The 20,381-nt window shown below is 39.3% G+C and overlaps 1 protein-coding gene across 1 annotated transcript in view; it reads left to right on the plus strand.

Moving 5' to 3' along the window:
• Positions 1-20,172, plus strand: part of Bmp5 (bone morphogenetic protein 5) — a 122,746-nt gene extending 102,574 nt beyond the window's left edge. The window contains exons 5-7 of the mRNA NM_001108168.1: positions 5,980-6,056; positions 13,209-13,319; positions 17,700-20,172. Coding sequence (NP_001101638.1) covers positions 5,980-6,056; positions 13,209-13,319; positions 17,700-17,849 — 338 coding nt within the window. The 3' untranslated portion in view covers positions 17,850-20,172. The remainder of the gene's footprint in view (positions 1-5,979; positions 6,057-13,208; positions 13,320-17,699) is intronic.
• Positions 20,173-20,381: the final 209 nt, after the last annotated feature.

Consider the following 20,381-nt stretch of genomic DNA (forward strand, 5'->3'; position numbering starts at 1 on the left):
GCTATATATCATTTAGAAGAGTTATCTTTCATAACAGTTAAATGAAACATTGTTGATTCATATATAGAATTTTTAAACTTAATTTAGTCAATTACCATTTAATTTGTATACTCAGGCCAGTCTATCTTGATTTACAATTATATATATTCATATACAATTATACATATACATATATATATAAATAATTTGGGAATATCACATCATGCACCCCGATCACTCTCATTTCCCAGTTTTTCCATGTTTGTCCTCCTCCCTTGTGACCTCCCCCCAAAAATTAAAAATTAAAAACAATAATAATAATACAAAACAAACAAAACAACAACAAAACAAATCCAATATGTGCTATCCATAAGCTCACTGGAGCATGGTCAAACTCTTAGTGGCCTCCCTTAAGTAAAACAGTCCTTTTCCTCCTACACCCCCACCAGAAGCTACCAACTGTGGGGAGCTGACCTCAGCATCCCTATCCTACTTCCTAAGGGTTCTCTAAGACGGGTGCCTGTTTAGACTCTGACTCTTCAGCACGGTGACAGATATAGCCCCCAGATGCGATAGGACCAGGGAACTAGGCAAGGCCCTCGGAGGCAGCCTGGACCACGGACATCAGTGCTGTATATCAGTGCCACTATCGCACTTTGGGGACTAACTTCCCTTGAGGTTTGTTGTGATGTTATAGGCTTGACAGCTAGGTGTGACTATTAGCGCTTGCTCCCTTGGCAGTTTACTAGACTGTGGAAGTTAGTCTCCAGAGAGGTGGCTCTCTGGTCAGATCCAGCTTGCGTCTTCCAAGTCCTGTGTCCTGCATGTGTAGTGTTATCAGTGTCAAGGACCTACCTTCAACCTCTGGGAGGCAACCGAGGGTATAATTGGATTGACCAACAACTCAAAAGAGGGTTTCTCATGAGTAGCATTGGGGTTTTTATTAGACAGACTAGGGCTATTCAGGAGCATTGTTGGCCCAAGAGGCTTAAATTCATTTAAAATGCACATCTATATGTAAATATACAAGTGTATGCAATTTAGGAAAAAAAAATAGCATGTTTCCCTGTGGCTCTACCAAACATCTTTAGTGGTTTTTGTTTTTTTTTTCCTTTTACCTCCTTCTTCCCACTCCTTCTGTATTGACCAACTCACCACTCCCCAAATAAGTCCTTCCTCGGGTCCTTTGCACCTTACGTGTCCTGCTACTCTAGTCTCTAGTGGTCCTTCTTCCTTCCTGTGTGTACCTTTTTGATCTCCGAGCTTCTATGGTTTTTTCAGGTTATGAAACAGATGTGACACTATGGAGCCAGGAACCTCAGGAGGGACATGTAGCATTTGTCTTTCTGAGTCTGGCTTATCTCATTCAGTAGAGATTATTTTCTAGTTCTATTCATTGCCTTATTCTGCCTGGGATGGTATAAAACCTCAAGCTGCTTTATTTATTTGATTGCTTTTGACCCATTCGTTATTCAAAAAGTGAGTTTAATTTCCATGGGTTTGTGCACTAACTAGAGACTTGTCAAGTTTTATTGCATTATGGTCAGATAGGATACGGAGGGTTATTTCACAGTTTCTGAATTTTTGAACAGTTTTCTGTCTCAGCATGTACTTTTTAGACAGAACCTTCCACTGGGTTTAGGATGCAATATTCTGTAGATACCTGTTAGCTCCATCCAATGCATGTCATTTAGTTATGATGTTTCTGTTATTTTTTCATCCAGATGACCTATCTATTGGAGAAAGTGGGATATTAAAGTCACATACTATTAATAGTTTGATGCTAATCTGTTTCTTTAATTCCAGTAGTAAACTCTGTAAATGAAGTTGTTTTCACCAGAGCTTGGTGCACATGTATTTGGGATTGCAACGGAGTGTCCTGTCTATCTACTCTGACACGTCTTCGTTTGTAGTCTATTTTGTCAGCCATTGGGAGAGCAGTGCTTGTTTGATTCCTGCTCCCTTGGTACTGGGATTTTTCTTTCTATCCTTTCGTTTTGGGGGACATATCTATCTTTAAACCTGAGTTTCTTGGGGACAACAGAAAGGTAAAGTTTTAAAAATCCATTCAAATAAGCCATTATCTTTTGACTAGAGAGTTAAGGCCACTAATATTTAAAGTTATTATTGAAAGATAAGTGTTGATTGTAGTTATCTTTTTTTTTTTTTTTTGCTGGTTTTAGTCACACTTTGTGTCTGAGTAATTATGGGAGTTTCTTAAGTCTCTTGGTTTTGCTTACTCCTTTCTTCCGTCCAAAGTACTTCTTTCCATATTTTACTTAGAGTTGTCTGATGGTTATGAATATCTTAGCCTATTTGGGTCATGGAAAAATTTTCTTTTTCCTTCAGCTCGGGCACATGATTTTTTTTTTTTTTTGGGTGCAGTAATCTTGACTGACAGTTGTGCTATTTAGATCTTGGAATTCATTGCTTCAGGTTCTTCTGGGCTTCAAAGTTTCCACTGAGGAGTTTGCTGTATTTTTTTTCTAGTGGGATTTCCCTCTCTATGTGATTTGTGTTCTTTCTTTTTGCACCTTTCAAGAATCTTTTCCTGTGTATTTAGTGACATAACTATGATTTACCACAGGGTCCTCTCTGGCATGTCTGTTGGGGTTCTGTGTGCTTTTTACATTTCTATGAATATGATTTCCCTTAGTTTATGGAAATCTTCTATGATTTTATTGAAGATCTGGTTTTTGCCATTGACCTTTTCTGTGGTTAAAAAATTGTCGTTCTCTTCTAGTTTTTTTTCTAGCTCCTCTACCCATCTTCCAGTCCTAACATTCTATCTCCTACCTGCTCTACTCTACTGATGGAATCCCCTGACTTTTCTAGTTGAGTGACTTAGTTTCTCAACTTCCATTTCAGCTCGCGTTCTTGCCAATGGTTTCTCTCTCTTCATTGAATCCAGTCATTTCATTCAGACTGATGTTTGTGCTTTCTTGCATATTCTTCATGTGCTTTCTCACTTTTAGTTTATTCTTTATAATTTTACTGAACTGTTTGTGTCTTCCTTAAATTCCTCGTTTTTTTTTTCTTTTTTGGTAAAGTTATTTGTATAGGCTTGTGATCCTTTGCTGGTTATATCTGACGTGGACACAGTAGGTTGAGCTGGGGCTTACGATGTGCCACCTGGTCTGTAGCTGGAGCTTTGGAGAGATATCAGGCTGTGAGTTCAGGTGTAGGCCTTGGAATTGAATAATGTACAGGCAGGATAGGGTCAGGCATACTCACCAGGCTTGCCCTGTGCACAGGATGTGTGGGCCTGGCTGAGCCTGAAGAGGGATCCGGCACAGATAGCTCATGGTGATCAGAACTGGGAGAGGTTGTGAAGGGGAGCACAGATGTGTTGCACAGACCTTCATGCAATGTGGCCTGGAGGGTCTGGGTCTGGTGATTTATAATGTGGGGTAAGGGGTCTCAGGAGAATGTCAAGATTCCTGGCAATCTGTGGTCATACTGGAGTTGGGCATATGACTTCATCTGTAGACCTGTACATCAACAGCAGGATTATGTCCATTTTATTTAATCTCCTAAGGACTGCCAGTTGGTATTTTTAAAGCTATGAAGATCATTTCCTAGACCTTCTTCCTGCAGCTTACTCTGCCAACTATTGAGAGGGAACCTAGCTGTAGATTTTGCTGATTTGGGTAAAATATTTACTTCACTCAGTGCCCATTAATTTTTATTTCTGACAGAATAAGCATACAGGTATAACTCTATGACATCAGACTCTCGGAACAAGAATCCATTATAAATTTAATTGCTCATTACCTTTATGTATACACACACATATCACTTAGTCTTTATGAAACTATATTAATGAAACAAGATATTTGGTCTTTAAACTTTTATTCAGTTTCTTTTTTATAAACATAGAATTCTAATAACCATACGTATAGTTTATATTTATTATCTACCTATATTCTTCCTGTTTGTATCATCTACCTATCTATCTGCCTATCTATCTATCTAATTTATAAATGTGTGTATGTAATGTATTCATTTTATATTTATGGTTAAAAACATACTCATTCACTGCCTGAATAAAACTGTTTGGATTATTATTCAGATTAAGGTAGAAGTTTCCCTGAAAATGAGAGGACAGAAACGGAAACAAAATTTTCTTTATTTCTGACTATTAACATATATTTCTTCAATTATGACATAGGGGCAATTCTACTACCTCATTTTCTAATCAGATATCAAACAAATAGTCATTGGAAAGAACATAGATAATAGAGTCACCCTTTGTTTTCTGGTTCAAGACTATTTCATCAGCAACTCAGTCATTAAGTTAGAAGGTGAAATAGCGACACAAAATTCCTTTGAAGGAAGGTATATATATTTCTCTTTCGTTTCCCTCTTTCACATTGGGAATAATACAAATCTTTTAGAATGTGTTTGTAAAAAGTGGGAGAGAATTTCAGAGACAATATAAAAAATGTTCTGTAAAGTTTTGCATTATAAATGCGTTTTACTTCATTTCAGATGCAAAATAGAATTTTATGTTTATATTTAATTTGTTAAAGCAATTATACAAATTTTAATGTTTTTAAAATACATTGCAAATTATATAATATAAATAATGTATGGCTTAAATTACTCACGGAAAACTGTAGGGAATAAGTACATTAATTCTCCAAATATTTATGAAGTGTATATTATTTATCGATTGCTATTTCTAGTACTTGGTATACATCAATGAACCGGATTTAACAGGTTTTCTGACTTGGTGAAGATTTATGCTAGGGGGAGAACAGAGATGAGAAGTAATACATGTTATGAATAACCCATGACAGAGGAAGTCACAGAGTGTAAGTGAAACTTAAATTGCTTGTTTATGTGATCAGAGTAATGGGGACTATTGGAATCAGAGTTACAATACTAAAAGTGCTAGTTAGTGAACAACCCATTTAGAGAGATGGTGCGTGAAAATTACTGGACAATACAGCACTTAGCGGTGTTGATGTCTGTGCAAAGAAAAATGCCAGGAAAAGAGCAGAGCAGTGTCAGGGCCCTGAAAGAGGTCCAAATTCAACTGTGTGTACAACAGGAGGAGGTGTTATAAGTAGGGCAAGGTACAGGGGGAGAAGAATTACCGGAAATGATGAGCAAGGCAATGGGACCAGCTCACAGCAAGCCTGTAGCCATTCTGCCGATGTCTCATGTCTGGTGACTCTAGAACCATAGCAGAGCTTCTTTCAGACAAATGCATGGCTAATTTGATAAAAGCCCACTTACCACTTTATTGTAGGAGTACAAGGGGACAAAGACTACCACTCACGATATGGAAGTAGTCCTGGCCAGTGACGGTGACTTGGTCCAGGAGCAATGTAGGAGACTGTGAGAAAGTGGGTTTGAAATCTATTTGAAAGTTGCATGGGAGATCTCCTGACAGATTGGAGGTGAAGTTGAATAGAAAATGGAGTGGGTTGCCTGAGCTATTCATCTGATTAATTTGGGGGGGGGGGGCTGAGTATGTCCATTAGCCATGAAAAAAGATGCCTAAAGTGAATATGCATTTGAGTGATGATCAGAAACTCAAAATGGAGTCGCTTATAATGATGACACTTATTTAAGTAAACTCTCCAAAGACATTTGGCATCTGCTCCAAAAGTATCATGCAGAAGATATTGTGAAAATATGCCTCACATAGTTATAGAAAGTGCCACCATAGTAGGAGTGAATTAACAGATGATCACACAGCTACTAGGACTTGGTGAATGGCAGCACCAGCCTACGCCTGACACACAGGTGGCAATAGAAATCTCTTCGGAACTTTACAAAGCCAATGATATTATCTATGTGCTTCATATGAAAATTGATCGACAGCCAAAATCCTCAGTCAAGTGTCGAATTCATGTTTTACACCTTCAGATACAATCTCCTCCAGAAACTTTATCTATGTATCATCTCATAACAGAAATTGTATTCCTCCCTACCTAATGGGCAGTCGTTTGTTTAAAACCTGGGTGTTTGCTTTTCTTTGATCTGCAGATTATAATACCAGTGAACAGAAACAAGCTTGCAAGAAGCACGAGCTCTATGTGAGTTTCCGCGATCTGGGATGGCAGGTAAGATCGCTCTACTCGGGCACTTCTCTCCTGTTTTATCTTAAATCCGTGGTAAGTCCAGTATAATAACCGTCTTGAAGACCATTCAGCATGTGGTTCACACACATCATTTTCATTTCCTTATTATTTTCCCCTTATTGGAATATAATGAGTTGGCTTAACAACCATCTAGGGAAATATCAATTCTTAAACGTAACATTTAAGAACGGATTAAAAACAACACTGTCCTTTAATTATCCCAGGTCTTTTGTTTTGCACGAGTCAGAATCTCACTGTGCAGCTCAAGATGTCTTCGATTCCTTCTTCTGCTTCAGTGTCCCATGGACTAGGACTCTAGGCATGTGCCACCATGCTCTGCATATGTAATAAACATTTACTAACGTGTTTATTTTTGTATCCTTGAGCGCGGTTGTCTGTGAGCATATGTATAGACTAGAAGAGACCGTCGTGTGTCCGGCCCCATCGATTTCCACCTTACTCTTTGAAATAGTTAATCTTTCAACCGAGTCTGGAGCTTGTTGGCTTTGGGCTATGATATTTGCCAAGAAAGGCCAGTGATTGTCATGGCTCTCCTACTTCAATGCAGAAAACGCCGGGATTACAAGCAAGCATGACTGTAGCAGTAAATTGTTAAACAGCTCTGAGCTCCTGGTGGACGGTCACGCTTCTTGCCACCGCTGGAGTTCTCTGGATTTGCTAATGAAAAGACACACATGCGCGGTGTTATTTTTAATATGCCTTACTGGCTCCATGACTGGGCCACTGCTGAACCTCCGTGTGGCTGTCACACTCCCCTCCGATATTCCTGAGTTGATACTTGCCAAATCTATATTTCATCTCTGCTACCCCAGACCCAATAGGGGGAGTGATTCTTGGGGCCACTTTCCTGGATTCTTACTTGTCCGAAGGCTCCCATCTCTGCTTCCCCTTCATGGCGATCCTGCTCCTTCTTCCTCTACATCTCTTTCCCAGGAATCCCAAAGGTCCCACTTCAGTCCCTCTGCCCATAGCTGCTGGCTCTTTATTGACCTGTTAAAAAAAACAACTGTTGGCAGGGACCTGCAGCAGACGTGTGAACTTCCATGTAAGCACAAATCAAGCCCCCAACACATGGCAGACTTGTCCCTCGGCTCCCTGGGTGTTGGGTGTCCAAACTCAGGCCCCTGTGCGTTCCCAGTCAGTGCGCTTACACACTGAGCCTTCCTCACAGCATCTCTAGAGCTTTTAATTTTATGAAGATAAAATGCGTTTGGATTATTATAAATATCTACATTAGCTCTAATACCATCACAGTTCTGTTTAGGAAATTCCAACTATAAAGTTTAAATCATAAGCCAGGTTTGCAAGAATGCTTTTCTTTTACTTGAAACTCCTATTTTTTTTAATATGAGGTAAAGAGGAAATTTAGAAAAAAATTTTTTACTGGCTTTGAAAAAAATATGAAGTTTTCAGATGTCTTTTGGTCTATTGTCTGTCACAACAAATTCTCAGTAGATGAGTCACCTTCGTAGGATTATATTCACAGAATTAAAATAATGACACAAAATAATAATGAGATGAAACTATTTGTTTTTATTGTTTTTGTTTTTAAATATTTTATTAGTTCCTTGAAATTTTCATTAGCATATTTTGATCATATTCACTCTCTTTCCTCAACTCTTCCCAGGTCCAACCCACTTCCTTACTCTTCCAACTTTCGGTTTCTTAAAAAAAAGAAACTAAGATCAATTTATGCTGCTCAAATATTTTAATAGCAGCTTGTTTCAGGGTGGGATTATGTTCACAATTCCCTTCTCCATGATGAGAGTTCCTCTTGCTTTGGGTCTTGTTCATGCTGTCACAACTACTACAAATTGTGTCTTTACCCTACTATGTCCAGAAGACAGTTAGTTTCCTTGTAGTCGTCCACAGCCTCTGGCTTTTAATATCTTTCTACTCTTACTTCCACAGCGTGAGCTTTGGAAGGAGGTGGCCACAGTACATATGTTCCGTTTAGGGCTGGCCATTCCACAGTCTCGTGCCTAGTATGGGACGTCTGTGTTAATCACTATCTACTGTGATACAAACTTTTGTAATGAGGAATGAGAGGTACAGTAGCCAGTGGGCATAGCGAGTCAGTAGGAATTGGTTAGCATTGTATCCACATAGCAGCACGTTATCAGTAGATCTTCCCCTAGAGACAGGTAAATTTCATCTTGCAGAATGTGGCAGCTGGAAAGTGGTTGGTCATTCCTGTAGCGTTAGGACCACTATTGCACCAGTGGGCATGTCTTGGCAGGCCAGTCATCATTGTATCTGATACAGTTCACAGTTGAGTAGGATGAATGATTTCTTTTATCCTTCAGTAATATGGATAGAACCTTCTAGCACTAAGCTAGCCAGTAAAAATGAAGCATTTAGGTCAATCGCACTAGGTGTCTCAATGTTTTATGACTTATGTGTGTGGTATTTGCAGCAACAGAGTCATATTGTCAAGTTCTGGAAGGTAACCAAGAGTACTGATAGAGAATATCTTGTAATGTTCAGAGCTCCTTAGGATCTCACTGGTGACAGCTCTTAAAGAAGCCGCCCACCCCTGGCCCTGGGCTTCTTTATTTGTTAGCTTGCCTTGTTTAGTAGGGACATTGTTTAAGGTAACTCCATTTTAAAACCTTCTGTATATATAAGTATATATACATATACATTGGGAGATTCTACAGTGATATATTTCTATATGGCATTTAAGAAAAGGTCTTTAATATTATATATATACCATCTACTACCCTGCCATCCTCACTTCCACTCAAATTCAACATTTTCTGTTCCATTAATCCCATTTAGCACTTTATACCAATGCACTGCATCTCATTTTTCTTAAAAGTTCCTCCCCATATCTCCTAGTAATTTCCTGGCTTCTGTGGATATTTCAAATAAAACACACGTATCTGAAGATTCAAAGGTAGCATTCATAAATAAGGGAAAACATGTGATACTTGTCTTTCTGGCCTGAATTACTTCATTCATAGCGATTGCTTCCAGACTCATCCATTTACCTCTTAATTTCATTTGTCTTAAAAGCAGAATGATATTCAATAATATAAATATACTACAATTTTATTTTCCATTTGTCAGTTGGTGGGCATCTAGGCTGTTTTGATTTTATAGCTATTATAAATAGTGAATATTGATGAGTAGACATCTCTATAGTTGGATATAGAGTTCTTTGGTTTTATGCCCAAGAGTACTATGCTGGGGTTGGGGATTTAGCTCAGTGGTAGAGCGCTTGCCTAGCAACTGCAAGGCCCTGGGTTCGGTCCCCAGCTCCAAAAAAAAAAAAAAAAAAAAAGAAAAAAGAAAAAAGAAAAAAAAAGAGTGCTATGCTGAGTTATGTGGTAGATATGCTTTAAGTTCTTTGAGGAATCTCAGTGATGATAGTCACAGTGATTGTATCAGTGTCTTTCTCACCAGCAGTGAATAAATGTTCCTCTTTCTCCCCATATATGTCAGCATTTGTCGTTTATGTTTGCTTTTTACTTTAAGAATTATAGCTACTATAAGGTGAAATTTCAAAAAATTTTCATTTTCATTTTTCTGGTGGCTAAGAATGTTGAATATTAAAAATAGTTTAAGTATTTGTGTTTTGAGAACCAAAGTTTTTTTTCCCAGTTTTTAATTTGAGATTCTTATGTTCTTAGTGTTTAATTGTTTTGATTCTTTATACAGTCTAGATATTAATCCTTTGTTAGATACATAGCTGATAAAGACTTTTCTCCATTCTGTAGGTTGCTCCTTTAATGGAGTGATGATGTCCTCTGCTACATAAAAAGTCAATTTTTATGATTAAAATTTCATTTCCCCTCCTCTGGGAATGGAGAAATCATAAGACACCTGTTGAAAAAGATTTATTTATTTATTTAACGTGAGTGCACTCTCACTCTCTTCACACACATCAGAAGAGGGCATCGGATCCCATTACAGATGGTTGTGAGCCACCATGTGGTTGCCAGGAATTGAACTCAGGACCTTTGGAAGAGCAGTCTGTGGTTTTTTTTTTCTTTTTTTTTTTTTTTTTGTTCCTTTTTTTTCCGGAGCTGGGGACCGAACCCAGGGCCTTGCGCTTCCTAGGCAAGCGGCAGTCAGTGTTCTTAACCACTGAGTCATCTCTCCAGCCCCATGGGACACTTTTTGACTTCCTAACACTTTTCATGTACACTGTTCAGGAACTTGCTCTAATTAATTTTGTCTAAAAAGATTGTAGATTAATATAAGGATGAAAAGAAAACCAGGAGATAAAACAGATGGCAAAGCTTCATCAGCTTGCAAGATCCTTAACAGTAGGAACGAGTTGTGGAGCAGAGCTGAGAATGAGCTCAGTTCTATTCTCCATGTCTTTTCCCACTGAAGCCTGCATGGGTTTTGGATTTGACCCAATTAGGACAACAGGACAATGAAGAAATGACAGATGTGCTCATTGAGAAGTCAGGATCAACGTGTGAGCTGTGAAAACGTGTGAGCTGTGTGCTCTGATGGAGACACACCAGCGGCGGTCCAGAAACTCAGCCCACTTACGAAGCATGAATGAAGGAGGGGGTAGCTAATTCATGCGCGTGTGTGTGTGTGTGTGTGTGTGTGTGTGTGTGTGTGTGTGTGTGTGTGCATGTGTGTGTGCGTGTGTGTGTGTGGTCTCTGTAGGGAAGCTGACTCAGGCTGCAGTTATCTTTGAGGAGGAAGCTGCACCCGATGCCTCCTGCATAAACTGCAAACATCTGTACTTATACCAACAGAAGGCCATGTGCTTGTTAGTAATAAACATTCACTCCGGACTTCATTTGTCTCTCATGTCTCTTCATTTCTTATTACTTAGAAGTTCAGGGTGTCTTTACTTTTAATCCCAAGGTGTTCTGTTGAATGCTCAATACCAGACTCTAAGGGTGACAGAAAGAAAGAACAAACAGCCACTATGCTCAACAACAGCCTTGAAGCTCACCATCAAGGATAGTTCTTGTAATATTAGCAGTGGGGATAATTTGCCCCTAAGACTTTTGGATTTCTAAGGGTGTGCCAATGTAGTTGGCAATGTAATCTGAAGTATTGCCTTTCAAACACCCTGGCAGTGGGTTTCAATTGATTACCAATTATATTTGCTTTCAGTATAAGAGCTGCTGTCACACATATGTATTGATAATCTGTATAACATATCAAATCTTGTCTGGTCTCAGGGCTGCAACCCTCCTTTATCTACACTGAGTGCACTGAGATCAGCAATTGACTGGTAATATTAAAAAGGTTGGTGACAGCTACCGATTTCCATTGTTTCATACAGATCCTTTGTCTAGATGAGATTGGGTGAATGCCATCATAATGTACCATTACTTCTCTGGAGCCATTAGTGGACTATTGAATGACATTATTGTCAATAATATTTGTGTGTGTGAGTGGTGTCAATAAGGAATGTCTTCAGGAAGCATAGCCTGGTGCCTGTTAAAAACTAAGTTTTCTAGGGTTTTTCAGTGAGGGTGTGTGATGAGAGCCATTATATACTGTGGAGGTCTCAAGTTCTAGGGTTTCTGTTTTTTTTTTTTCATATTTAACATGGCTACCATTCCATAGCAGGGTGGCTTTCCAGGTCTCTTTTAAAGGAATGCTCCAAGGGGATGATAAATGAAAAACATTTGGGCAAAGTTATAGCCCACTCCAAATAGTTGAATGGAGCTCATGGGGACTTCCTGTTGTTAGAGGAGTGTCCCCAACAAATGTACAGAGTCATCAATACAAACAGGTGACCAAGCCACTGGGTGGATACATAGATCCAGATGGATTCTCTTGGAACTAGAGTTATGTGCATGGGCACAATCACTAGACATATCAGAAATAAAATAAAATAAAATAAAATAAAATAAAATACCCTTGGGATATTTCCCAATCCCAGACCTCATGCTCCTTCCTCTGACATTGACATTTGGTTTTGATTCTGTGGATCAGGTTGCCCCCAAACAGGAGAGCAGTTAAAACCATTAGCATCTCCATCTGGATCTCTTGCCCTAAAGATCTTGCTGTCAAGGAGTAAGTTTACTCTCCTTAACCCTTGCTGCAACCCACATCCTTCAATTCTGTCTTGGGTTTGAAGAATGAATTGTCATTGTCCCTTTCCTCAGTAGGAGTGTCTGGGCATGTCTTCTCAATATAGTCTAAACATGGATGCAGTCATAATGTTTTTACCTTTTCCCACAGTTCCTCAAAATCCACCTTAAAGCACAAACTGTCTTATCTCCAGGTTCTCCCCATCCTGACTTACAGAGATGTTTTCTTTATGCACTTGCACTGGCCTCTGCAGTTTCCCCTGGCCTGACCAATGTGTGTTCCCTGCAATTGAGGACCCACACTGGATATCACTTGCCTCAGCCTGCAGGGCTTTTGAATGAAGTGACAGGTGTATAAACAGAAAAGCTGGGATCGGGTGGGTCATGTGCTTTGATGGAGATGTACCAGCAACAGCCATCCAACTCAGAACTTGTTATATCCAGGTGAACTAGATGGAGGTGTGCTAACTAATCCTGACAGGAAGGGTGCAGTCTCAGCCTGTATTCATCCTGGAGGAAGAAGCTGTGGCTGATACTTTCTGCACATGTTGTCAACATTCATACTTCAACTTGGGGAGGCTTTACCATTCCTCTAAGGTTGACGAAAGGGACATCTTGCCACTCCTCTAGTCTATCCCAGGGAAGTTCGTGCTATTTCCATGAATCACTGGGGTCCTTGACATGGCTGTGCTCATGTCAGTAACACAGGTTCCCTCAAGACTTCATCCACTCCCCACATTTTCTGGTTCAATTGAATGCCCCAGCGTTGATCATTCCCAGTTTAAGCAATATTCAGAATGCTATTTTGTGATTAGAGTTTTATTCTCAAATGCAGAGTGATTAATGCATACTAAGTTTTATATAGTAAGCTCTTGGAAGATTAGAAAGGACATTTTTTTGTGAAAACATTTATACTTCAGTTGAAAATGTCAACTAAAAAATAAAAGATGTAGGAGAAGCAGAACTTTTAGAGTAATTGTTGGACTAAGAAAGGAAACATATTCAGGTTGAGTATCTTTGAGTGCTACTTAAGAATGATCTGTCTTTATGCCATCTGAATGATACGATTTTTTCTTGCTTTTGTACATTTCAGGACTGGATCATAGCACCAGAAGGATATGCCGCATTTTATTGCGATGGAGAATGTTCTTTTCCACTTAACGCCCACATGAATGCCACTAACCATGCCATAGTCCAGACTCTGGTATGTTATATGCTTGTGGGACAAAAAAATGGCTTATAATGCAAACAAAGTATAGAGTTGCTTTAGAGAAAATCTAATTATCAACCTCAAGTTCTTAAATTCCTTTGTAACTTGTAGCTGGGGTAACAATTGTGGGTAGAGTAAGAAATTAAGATTGACCTAAATCAATAATCCTGGTCTCGGAATTGGTACAAATTCAGCTGGGAAAACTGAAGTAATTAAATAGTGTTGCTGCCCTGCATAGATTTTATTACTACATGGTGATTAGCCAGATGAGTTTTTAAACTAGAAATTCACTCTTTACTGAAAGTACTCTTTACTGAAACATTGAATAACAGCTCTGTGATCTTCATCTGAGAGATCTTGATATAATTATTTTAGGCAAGTTCTTGATATACTTTTGGACTATAGTCACTGAAAATACTATATAAACAATAGAATAATTCCTATTGCTTTTTTCTTATCCTTACTTCCTCTTCTGTTAGTTTTCAAAGGAAAATTACCTTCCTGTTTTCTTCTTCCACACTTCCAAATATTTAGAAACGATTGAATTTCTAGTATCCTCGGCATATACTTGTGCATAAGATAGGGACACGTTGACTCGGTGACATATCCAGCCTTTCCAACCATCCTGATGTGTCATTGGGATGGTCTCTGGAAATCAGCATCTCTTAGGAGGTGCACTAGATGATGTTATAGGATTGCTATTTAGTGTCTGGGTCAACATGAAAACCATGATTATGTATCTTGGAGAAAAAGAAGAGAACACGACTTTAGAATCATGAAGCTGTGATAGAAGTACGGTTGTTTTGCTGATGGCGGAATGACGCTATCGTTTGAGAGGGGCTTATTTAGGAAGTTCTGCTCCAAACTCTTAGAATTTGCAATTGACCTTGAAATTTTACTTTTTCCCTTCATCCGTTTAAGCTCAAAAGCTGATGGACAGAGTAGCTAGTTTCTAAGTAAGGATTCGTATAGATATAATATAAAAATATAATATATAAACAAGCATATCAAGTACTTAAATACATTGATGCTTACCTGGGATTACTCTCCTTTTGAAGATTCATTTTTACTCAGGGAAGATGTTCTGCAGTACCCTGGAGCTGGGCTTACAAGTGGTTGGGAGCCTCCCATCCTGGGTTCTGGGATCTGAACCCCTGCAAAATGAATATGCTCTCTTACCCACTGAGCCTCCTCTCCAGTCCCATGCCCAGTTTCTTCACTTGCGTGCTTGTTTTGAGTGCTGAGGAATCAAACTCAGGTCTCCATGCTTTCAGAGCAAGCGTTTTACCAACTAAGCCATTTCCCTGCCCCCTCTCACACTTGTCTGCTAGGTCAGTTCTCTCTTTTAGACTTAATCCTCCTTTGCTTGATCCTTACATTGGACTGAACCTCCTACTCTGCCTTCTCATGAACTCAGCATTCACCATTCTGCAAGCTCATCACGGCAGCTGATGGGTCTGGCCCTCCCAGTGTGCCTTTACCGTTCTTTGGTTTGTCACCTTTACCCCTCTCTCTGTACACTCACAAGTGTTACACAGGTGGCCCACAGTACATGTTAGCTGAGCTCGGGGGAGCCAATGGTGTATTTCCTGGGAAATCCTTTTCATTTCCTGGGATCACCCTTTACTTAAAGACACTGTAGACTAGCCTGTCCTGGAGTGCTTGTCTATGGTGGGTAAGCATGAATTTGATTAAAAATTTTAGAAACAAAATTGGGGAGAGGAAAAGAAAGCAAATTATTTCGATAGCCACATATAAAATGTTCTTATCATGGGATAGGCTACTTTAATGATAGCATGTGAGGCATAAAGTAAGTCCCTGGGGAGATTGAAAGTCAGATGCGCCTTCTCATAAATACTTTCATTATGGGTTAGTATCCTTGAGCTATGGAAGCAGGCAGGCTCTGTGAAGAAGCTGTACCCAGACTTCTGTTGGCAGACTGTGAGACATGCTACCGATCCAGCTTTTGAAGGGACAGTATGGCCACTATGTACGTAGTGACATAGAGGAACAGCTGCTTTCACTTTATGTGCTGAATGGTCTTATGTCACCTCGACACAGCTAGAATTGTGTCAGATTGCCTTGTGTCAAAGCCAGGGGTGCATTGTCTTGATGGATGATTGACATGGCAGGGTTCAGCTCAGTGTGGGTGGGCCACCTCTGGGCTGATGGGATGGGGTGCTAAGAGAGAGCAGGCTGAGCAAGCATGATGGGCAAGCCAGAAGGCAACATCTCTCTATGGCCTCTGCCTCAGCTCTTGCCTCCAGACTCGTGCCCTGACTTCCTTGGATGGTGGACTACAGGTTGTAAAATGCAATAATCACTTTTCTGTCCAAGTTGCCTTGGGTTCACATTGCACTGGTGCAGCAATAGAATCTCTAATAAGACAGTCTATAAAACAATGCTGCTCGATTTCTCAAAAAGGTCTTGATGTTTTTGTTTTCATTTGTATGCCTGAGTAAGAAGACTGAATTCTGCTTCTTTAGGCATATATTCAGTGTATCAAAGTTCTCTCAGGCTAAGCATGACTACTAATAAAAAGTCTTTTGTCAAATCGTCCTCTTTCCTGATTTACTTGATTTTTTTTCTTGTAAATATATAAATAAGTCTTTTTGTTTTTATGGTTATAGTCTAGAAGTATTGAAGGAAAAGCAAAAGAAATCTTGACGTGGAGTTTGAACTGTTCTCTGTCTCGATTATTGCCCTGCTATATTAGACACATCATTATAAAACTCGAGTTCATGGACAAGCTTCACTTTAGTGTTTCTGGCATTGGGAACGTTTCTACATTTGTTCTGTGAAAGATATGGGACAATACAGGCGTGCTCTTTGTTAAAGACCATGATAGCGACTAATACATTCAGAGAATCATTCGAGAACAATCCATTTTGTTTGGACGTGCTGCTTATTAAGGCTGCCAAGGCCACCAAAACCTGGGGCTTATCCGTCATGCCTGTGAGGGTTATGGGCGATAAGGCTGATGAGGAATATGACCCGCATCTGAAATCCGGAAAGGCTCTCCAACTTTTAGTTTTATGAGGTCTTAGGAAATTTCAAGGTCATGTGGGATCATTCATTTGTCCTGGGTTTCTGCTCACACGTAGGCCTCTTAGACTATTTCAGCCAGAACACTGTGAAGCCAAAATTTTAAGAGGCTGTGTGTGCTCTTTTGTAGATCCCTTAAGGCTCCTCATGGGGACTTCCCATAAACTCCTTTGGGGAAAGGGCCAGAGTAGGTGGGAGCCATATTCTGACTTCTAGCTCAACTAGTATAACTTAAGGCAAACTTCCAGTGTGATTGAAATGAGCCCCAAGTTTTTATTTAAGCATTGCACTTTTCCACGCGGCTACATTTTCAATCTCTCAAGGAGAATGGATATTCAATTTGTGAACTATCTGGATCCCTTGCTTCAGTTTCAGCTTGCTTTTTGGCAGTTTTCTGCGGAGTGTACAGGGAAAGGAAAACAATGTTAAACTCCCATCAGTCTTGAAATCATGGCTCTAAGACAAGTACTAGATTTTTTTTTAATTCTTTTCCTCTCATATATAACATCAACACCATAGTTCTCCTTCCTCACAGCCCTTCCCCCACCTCTTCCCTTCCCCCACCTCCTCTCTCCCACAGATCCACTCCTTCTGTTTCTCTGAGAGAGAGAGAGAGAGAGAGAGAGAGAGAGAGAGAGAGAGAGAGAGAGAGAGAGAGAGAGATCCCAGGGATATTCATTGAACCTGACCTAACAAGACTGGGCACGAACCCACACATCATGTTTGGCTATAACAATCCAGTAGGAGGAAAAGGGTCCCAAGTTCAGGCAAAACAAATATAGATTTTATTTCATTGTGGTTTTTAGCTTATCTTTCCCATGGAAGAGTAAAAGTTGGCACAATGTTTACGATGTATCCTTTAACTATCCTGTTACAATATTTTGCAGACTTAGAACTTTCTGTAATCCAAGTGTGTCTTCACCGGCTTGAGCCTATAGCTTCTGTTACTCTGGTAGTGTATGTAGAAGAAGACACTGGGTCAATTTCAGGCAGGACAATACAAAATGCTATGCTTTTCCCTCAGAAAAATTCTGATGAATATTACTTACAGAGATCGCGTTATTTGATGAACTATATTTCAAGACCCCCCACCCCCCAGCTTACTTAGAGCTGTTTGTTTGATTCTTATTGACTGTTGATTGAGGATAGGTCCTGTCTATCAGTCCCCAGCCCAGTCATCTATTGGGTGTAAAGGAGGAAGGCAATGATTCCCTCGTCAAAGAGTTGTGATATCAACATCATATTCTTAAAGATGTAAATAAAATGCTTACCCCATTTCTCTAAAAGACACATTTTCTTTCTTTTTTTCTTTCCTTCTCTTTTTGCCAGGTACACCTGATGTTTCCTGACCATGTTCCCAAGCCCTGTTGTGCTCCAACCAAACTAAATGCCATCTCGGTCCTGTACTTTGATGACAGCTCCAATGTAATTTTGAAAAAGTACAGAAATATGGTAGTCCGTTCATGTGGCTGCCACTAGCTGGACGTTCTAGTGATAACAATGAAACAGATCTGTGTTATGTTTATGACCGCAATAAAAAGCAGGGAAATGGGGAATTTCCTAAAATCGATCTGGGTCATTTCATCTCTATGTATGATAATCATGTATATACACTTCTTATTTATTTAAAATGATATATTCTCTTTCGGATGCCTTACCAGTAAAATCTGTTAAAGATCCCCATATTATATAATAGATTCCTATTCTAGCTTTCGTTGGGGTGTGATGAGTCCAGTTTAATTCTATGCCAACATTTTTCTCAATGCTAATATAAATGATTTTCTGATATTAAGTAGAGCTCCTCTGAGAGTTTAATGTTGAAGGGAAATGAATGCATTTGACATGTTGCACTAACTCAAACTAAAATGGAATATCTAGAAAGAAAGTTGCTAACAGCCAAAATTATAAAAACCACATTGTTTACCATTTGTGCTTCTTTGGTAAAGGTAAAATGTTGAACTGGATTTGAATTAGTGAACGGTAGGCTGGGGACAGAGGTTGGAAGACTGCGTAATTCTTTTAACTCTTCCCTTTGATGGCGTTGGTGGGACTCTCGCAGCGTGCTGCTCCTTGCTTCTGACCGGCAGATTTTGTTATGTTTTTGCAAGAAGTCGGAAGCTTCAGGCTTGGGTCTAGGTCCACCTGGTTCCAAACCGACACTCCAAAGTACAATACAACCTTACCTCAATGAACCGTCTGACCATTGTCTACACCACTACCACAACAGTGGGTTTCTTTCTTGTTTCAAACGTAAGCCAAAGTTAAAGAGATAATCGCATGTGCTCCACTTCACTCCCTACAGACAAGAGTCACTTCATGCATAAAATGTGCTGGGACTCGTCACGCCAACACAGTCTCTTGCTGTCCTTTATAATGGACGTTACCAGTTGATGTGCTATAAGGGACTGTATTCTGGGTGAGAGCGTTGACATTAAGCTGAAAGAAAAAAAATCACCAAATGGCTTTGACAGAACCATCATTTTAAAACAGCTAAATGCCATTTCTCCATGTTTTTTGAGAAGAAGCTCAGTGAAAAACCCAATTTTACAAAGGGATTTTGGAAACCTTCCTCCTAGCATGAATAAGTACGATAGGGACAGTTCTGGGGTGGTATAAAAGAGAGAGAGAGAGAGAGAGAGAGAGTGTGTGTGTGTGTGTGTGTGTGTGTGAATATGTGTGTCTGTGCATGTGTGCATGTGTGTGTGTATGTGTGAATGTGTGTGAATATGTATGTCTGTGCATGTATGTATATGTGTGTGTGAATGTGTGCAAGTGTGTGTGTATGTATGTGTATGTGTGAATGTGTGTGTGTGAATATGTGTGTCTGTGCACGTGTGCATATGTGCATGTGTGTGTATGTGTGAATGTGTGTGTGAATATGTATGTCTATGCATGTATGTATATGTGTGTGTGAATGTGTGTGTATGTGTGCATGTGTGTGTATGTGTGAATGTGTGTGTGAATATGTATGTCTATGCATGTATGTATATGTGTGTGTGAATGTGTGTGTATGTGTGCATGTGTGTGTATATGTGTGAATGTGTGTGTGAATGTGTGCATGTGTTTGTGTGTGAATGTGTGTGTATGTGTGTGTATGTGCGTGTGTGTGTGTGTGTGTGTGTGTGCACATGCCCATGCTTTTCTCTCTGATGTTTATTTATTTTATCTCTATTGGAATGGTGACTGGCTACTAAGGTCTTTCTCCAGCCCACACTGACTTTCTGAGGAGTGGGTCTCTAGTTAATCATTTACTACTGTTTGTAAGTTCCATGGTAAGGCTTGTAGTAGTCGACTGAAAATGTCCACCACGAAGCACCATTTCCAGTATATCGTTTATAGCTTTCAAGTGAGGACCCATTGTTAATAATCTCCAAACATTGTGGCTTGTTTGTAATTCAGATATTTTACAATGTTGTTTTAAAACAGTTTACAGTATAGAAACTGTGGTATTAATGATATTGGGGGATGTGTTAAGTAATATATTTTTAGTTAATAAGTTAATAGTGTACCAATGAGGATAAGACTAGAGATTAAGAAATAGAATTCTATTATATTATTCTTTAAATGTACTACTTGAATATATGTTTACATTTAAAATATATTAAACTCATGATGCCAAACTCTGTTGCGGTTTGTGTGTGTGTATGTGTGTGGCATAGTTCTTTATTAAAAAATGTAAATGCATCCTAGACTAAAATATTTATCAGATACAAAATACTTTTAATTACATAGGTCATTAAATGCTTTCAGTTGATGATGCTCTTTTGTACTTCTCATAATTAACTCACTAATAAGTGCACAAAACAATCTCTGATTTATAGCTGTTTAAAAAAATTGTCTAAACTTTAAAGACATTTAAAATAGCAAGAATAATTAAGAATGGGAAAACATCTTATTTTTTCCTTGTTAATATTGAACAAGAAATTAGGAGGGGATAGTAGGGACCATGGAGATGACTCAGTGGAGTGCTTCGTGGATGTGTGTGGCGCTGAGTTCAGTCCCCGGAACCAG

The sequence above is a fragment of the Rattus norvegicus genome, chromosome 8 (assembly GCF_036323735.1).
Source record: "Rattus norvegicus strain BN/NHsdMcwi chromosome 8, GRCr8, whole genome shotgun sequence".
Classification (NCBI taxonomy): domain Eukaryota; kingdom Metazoa; phylum Chordata; class Mammalia; order Rodentia; family Muridae; genus Rattus; species Rattus norvegicus.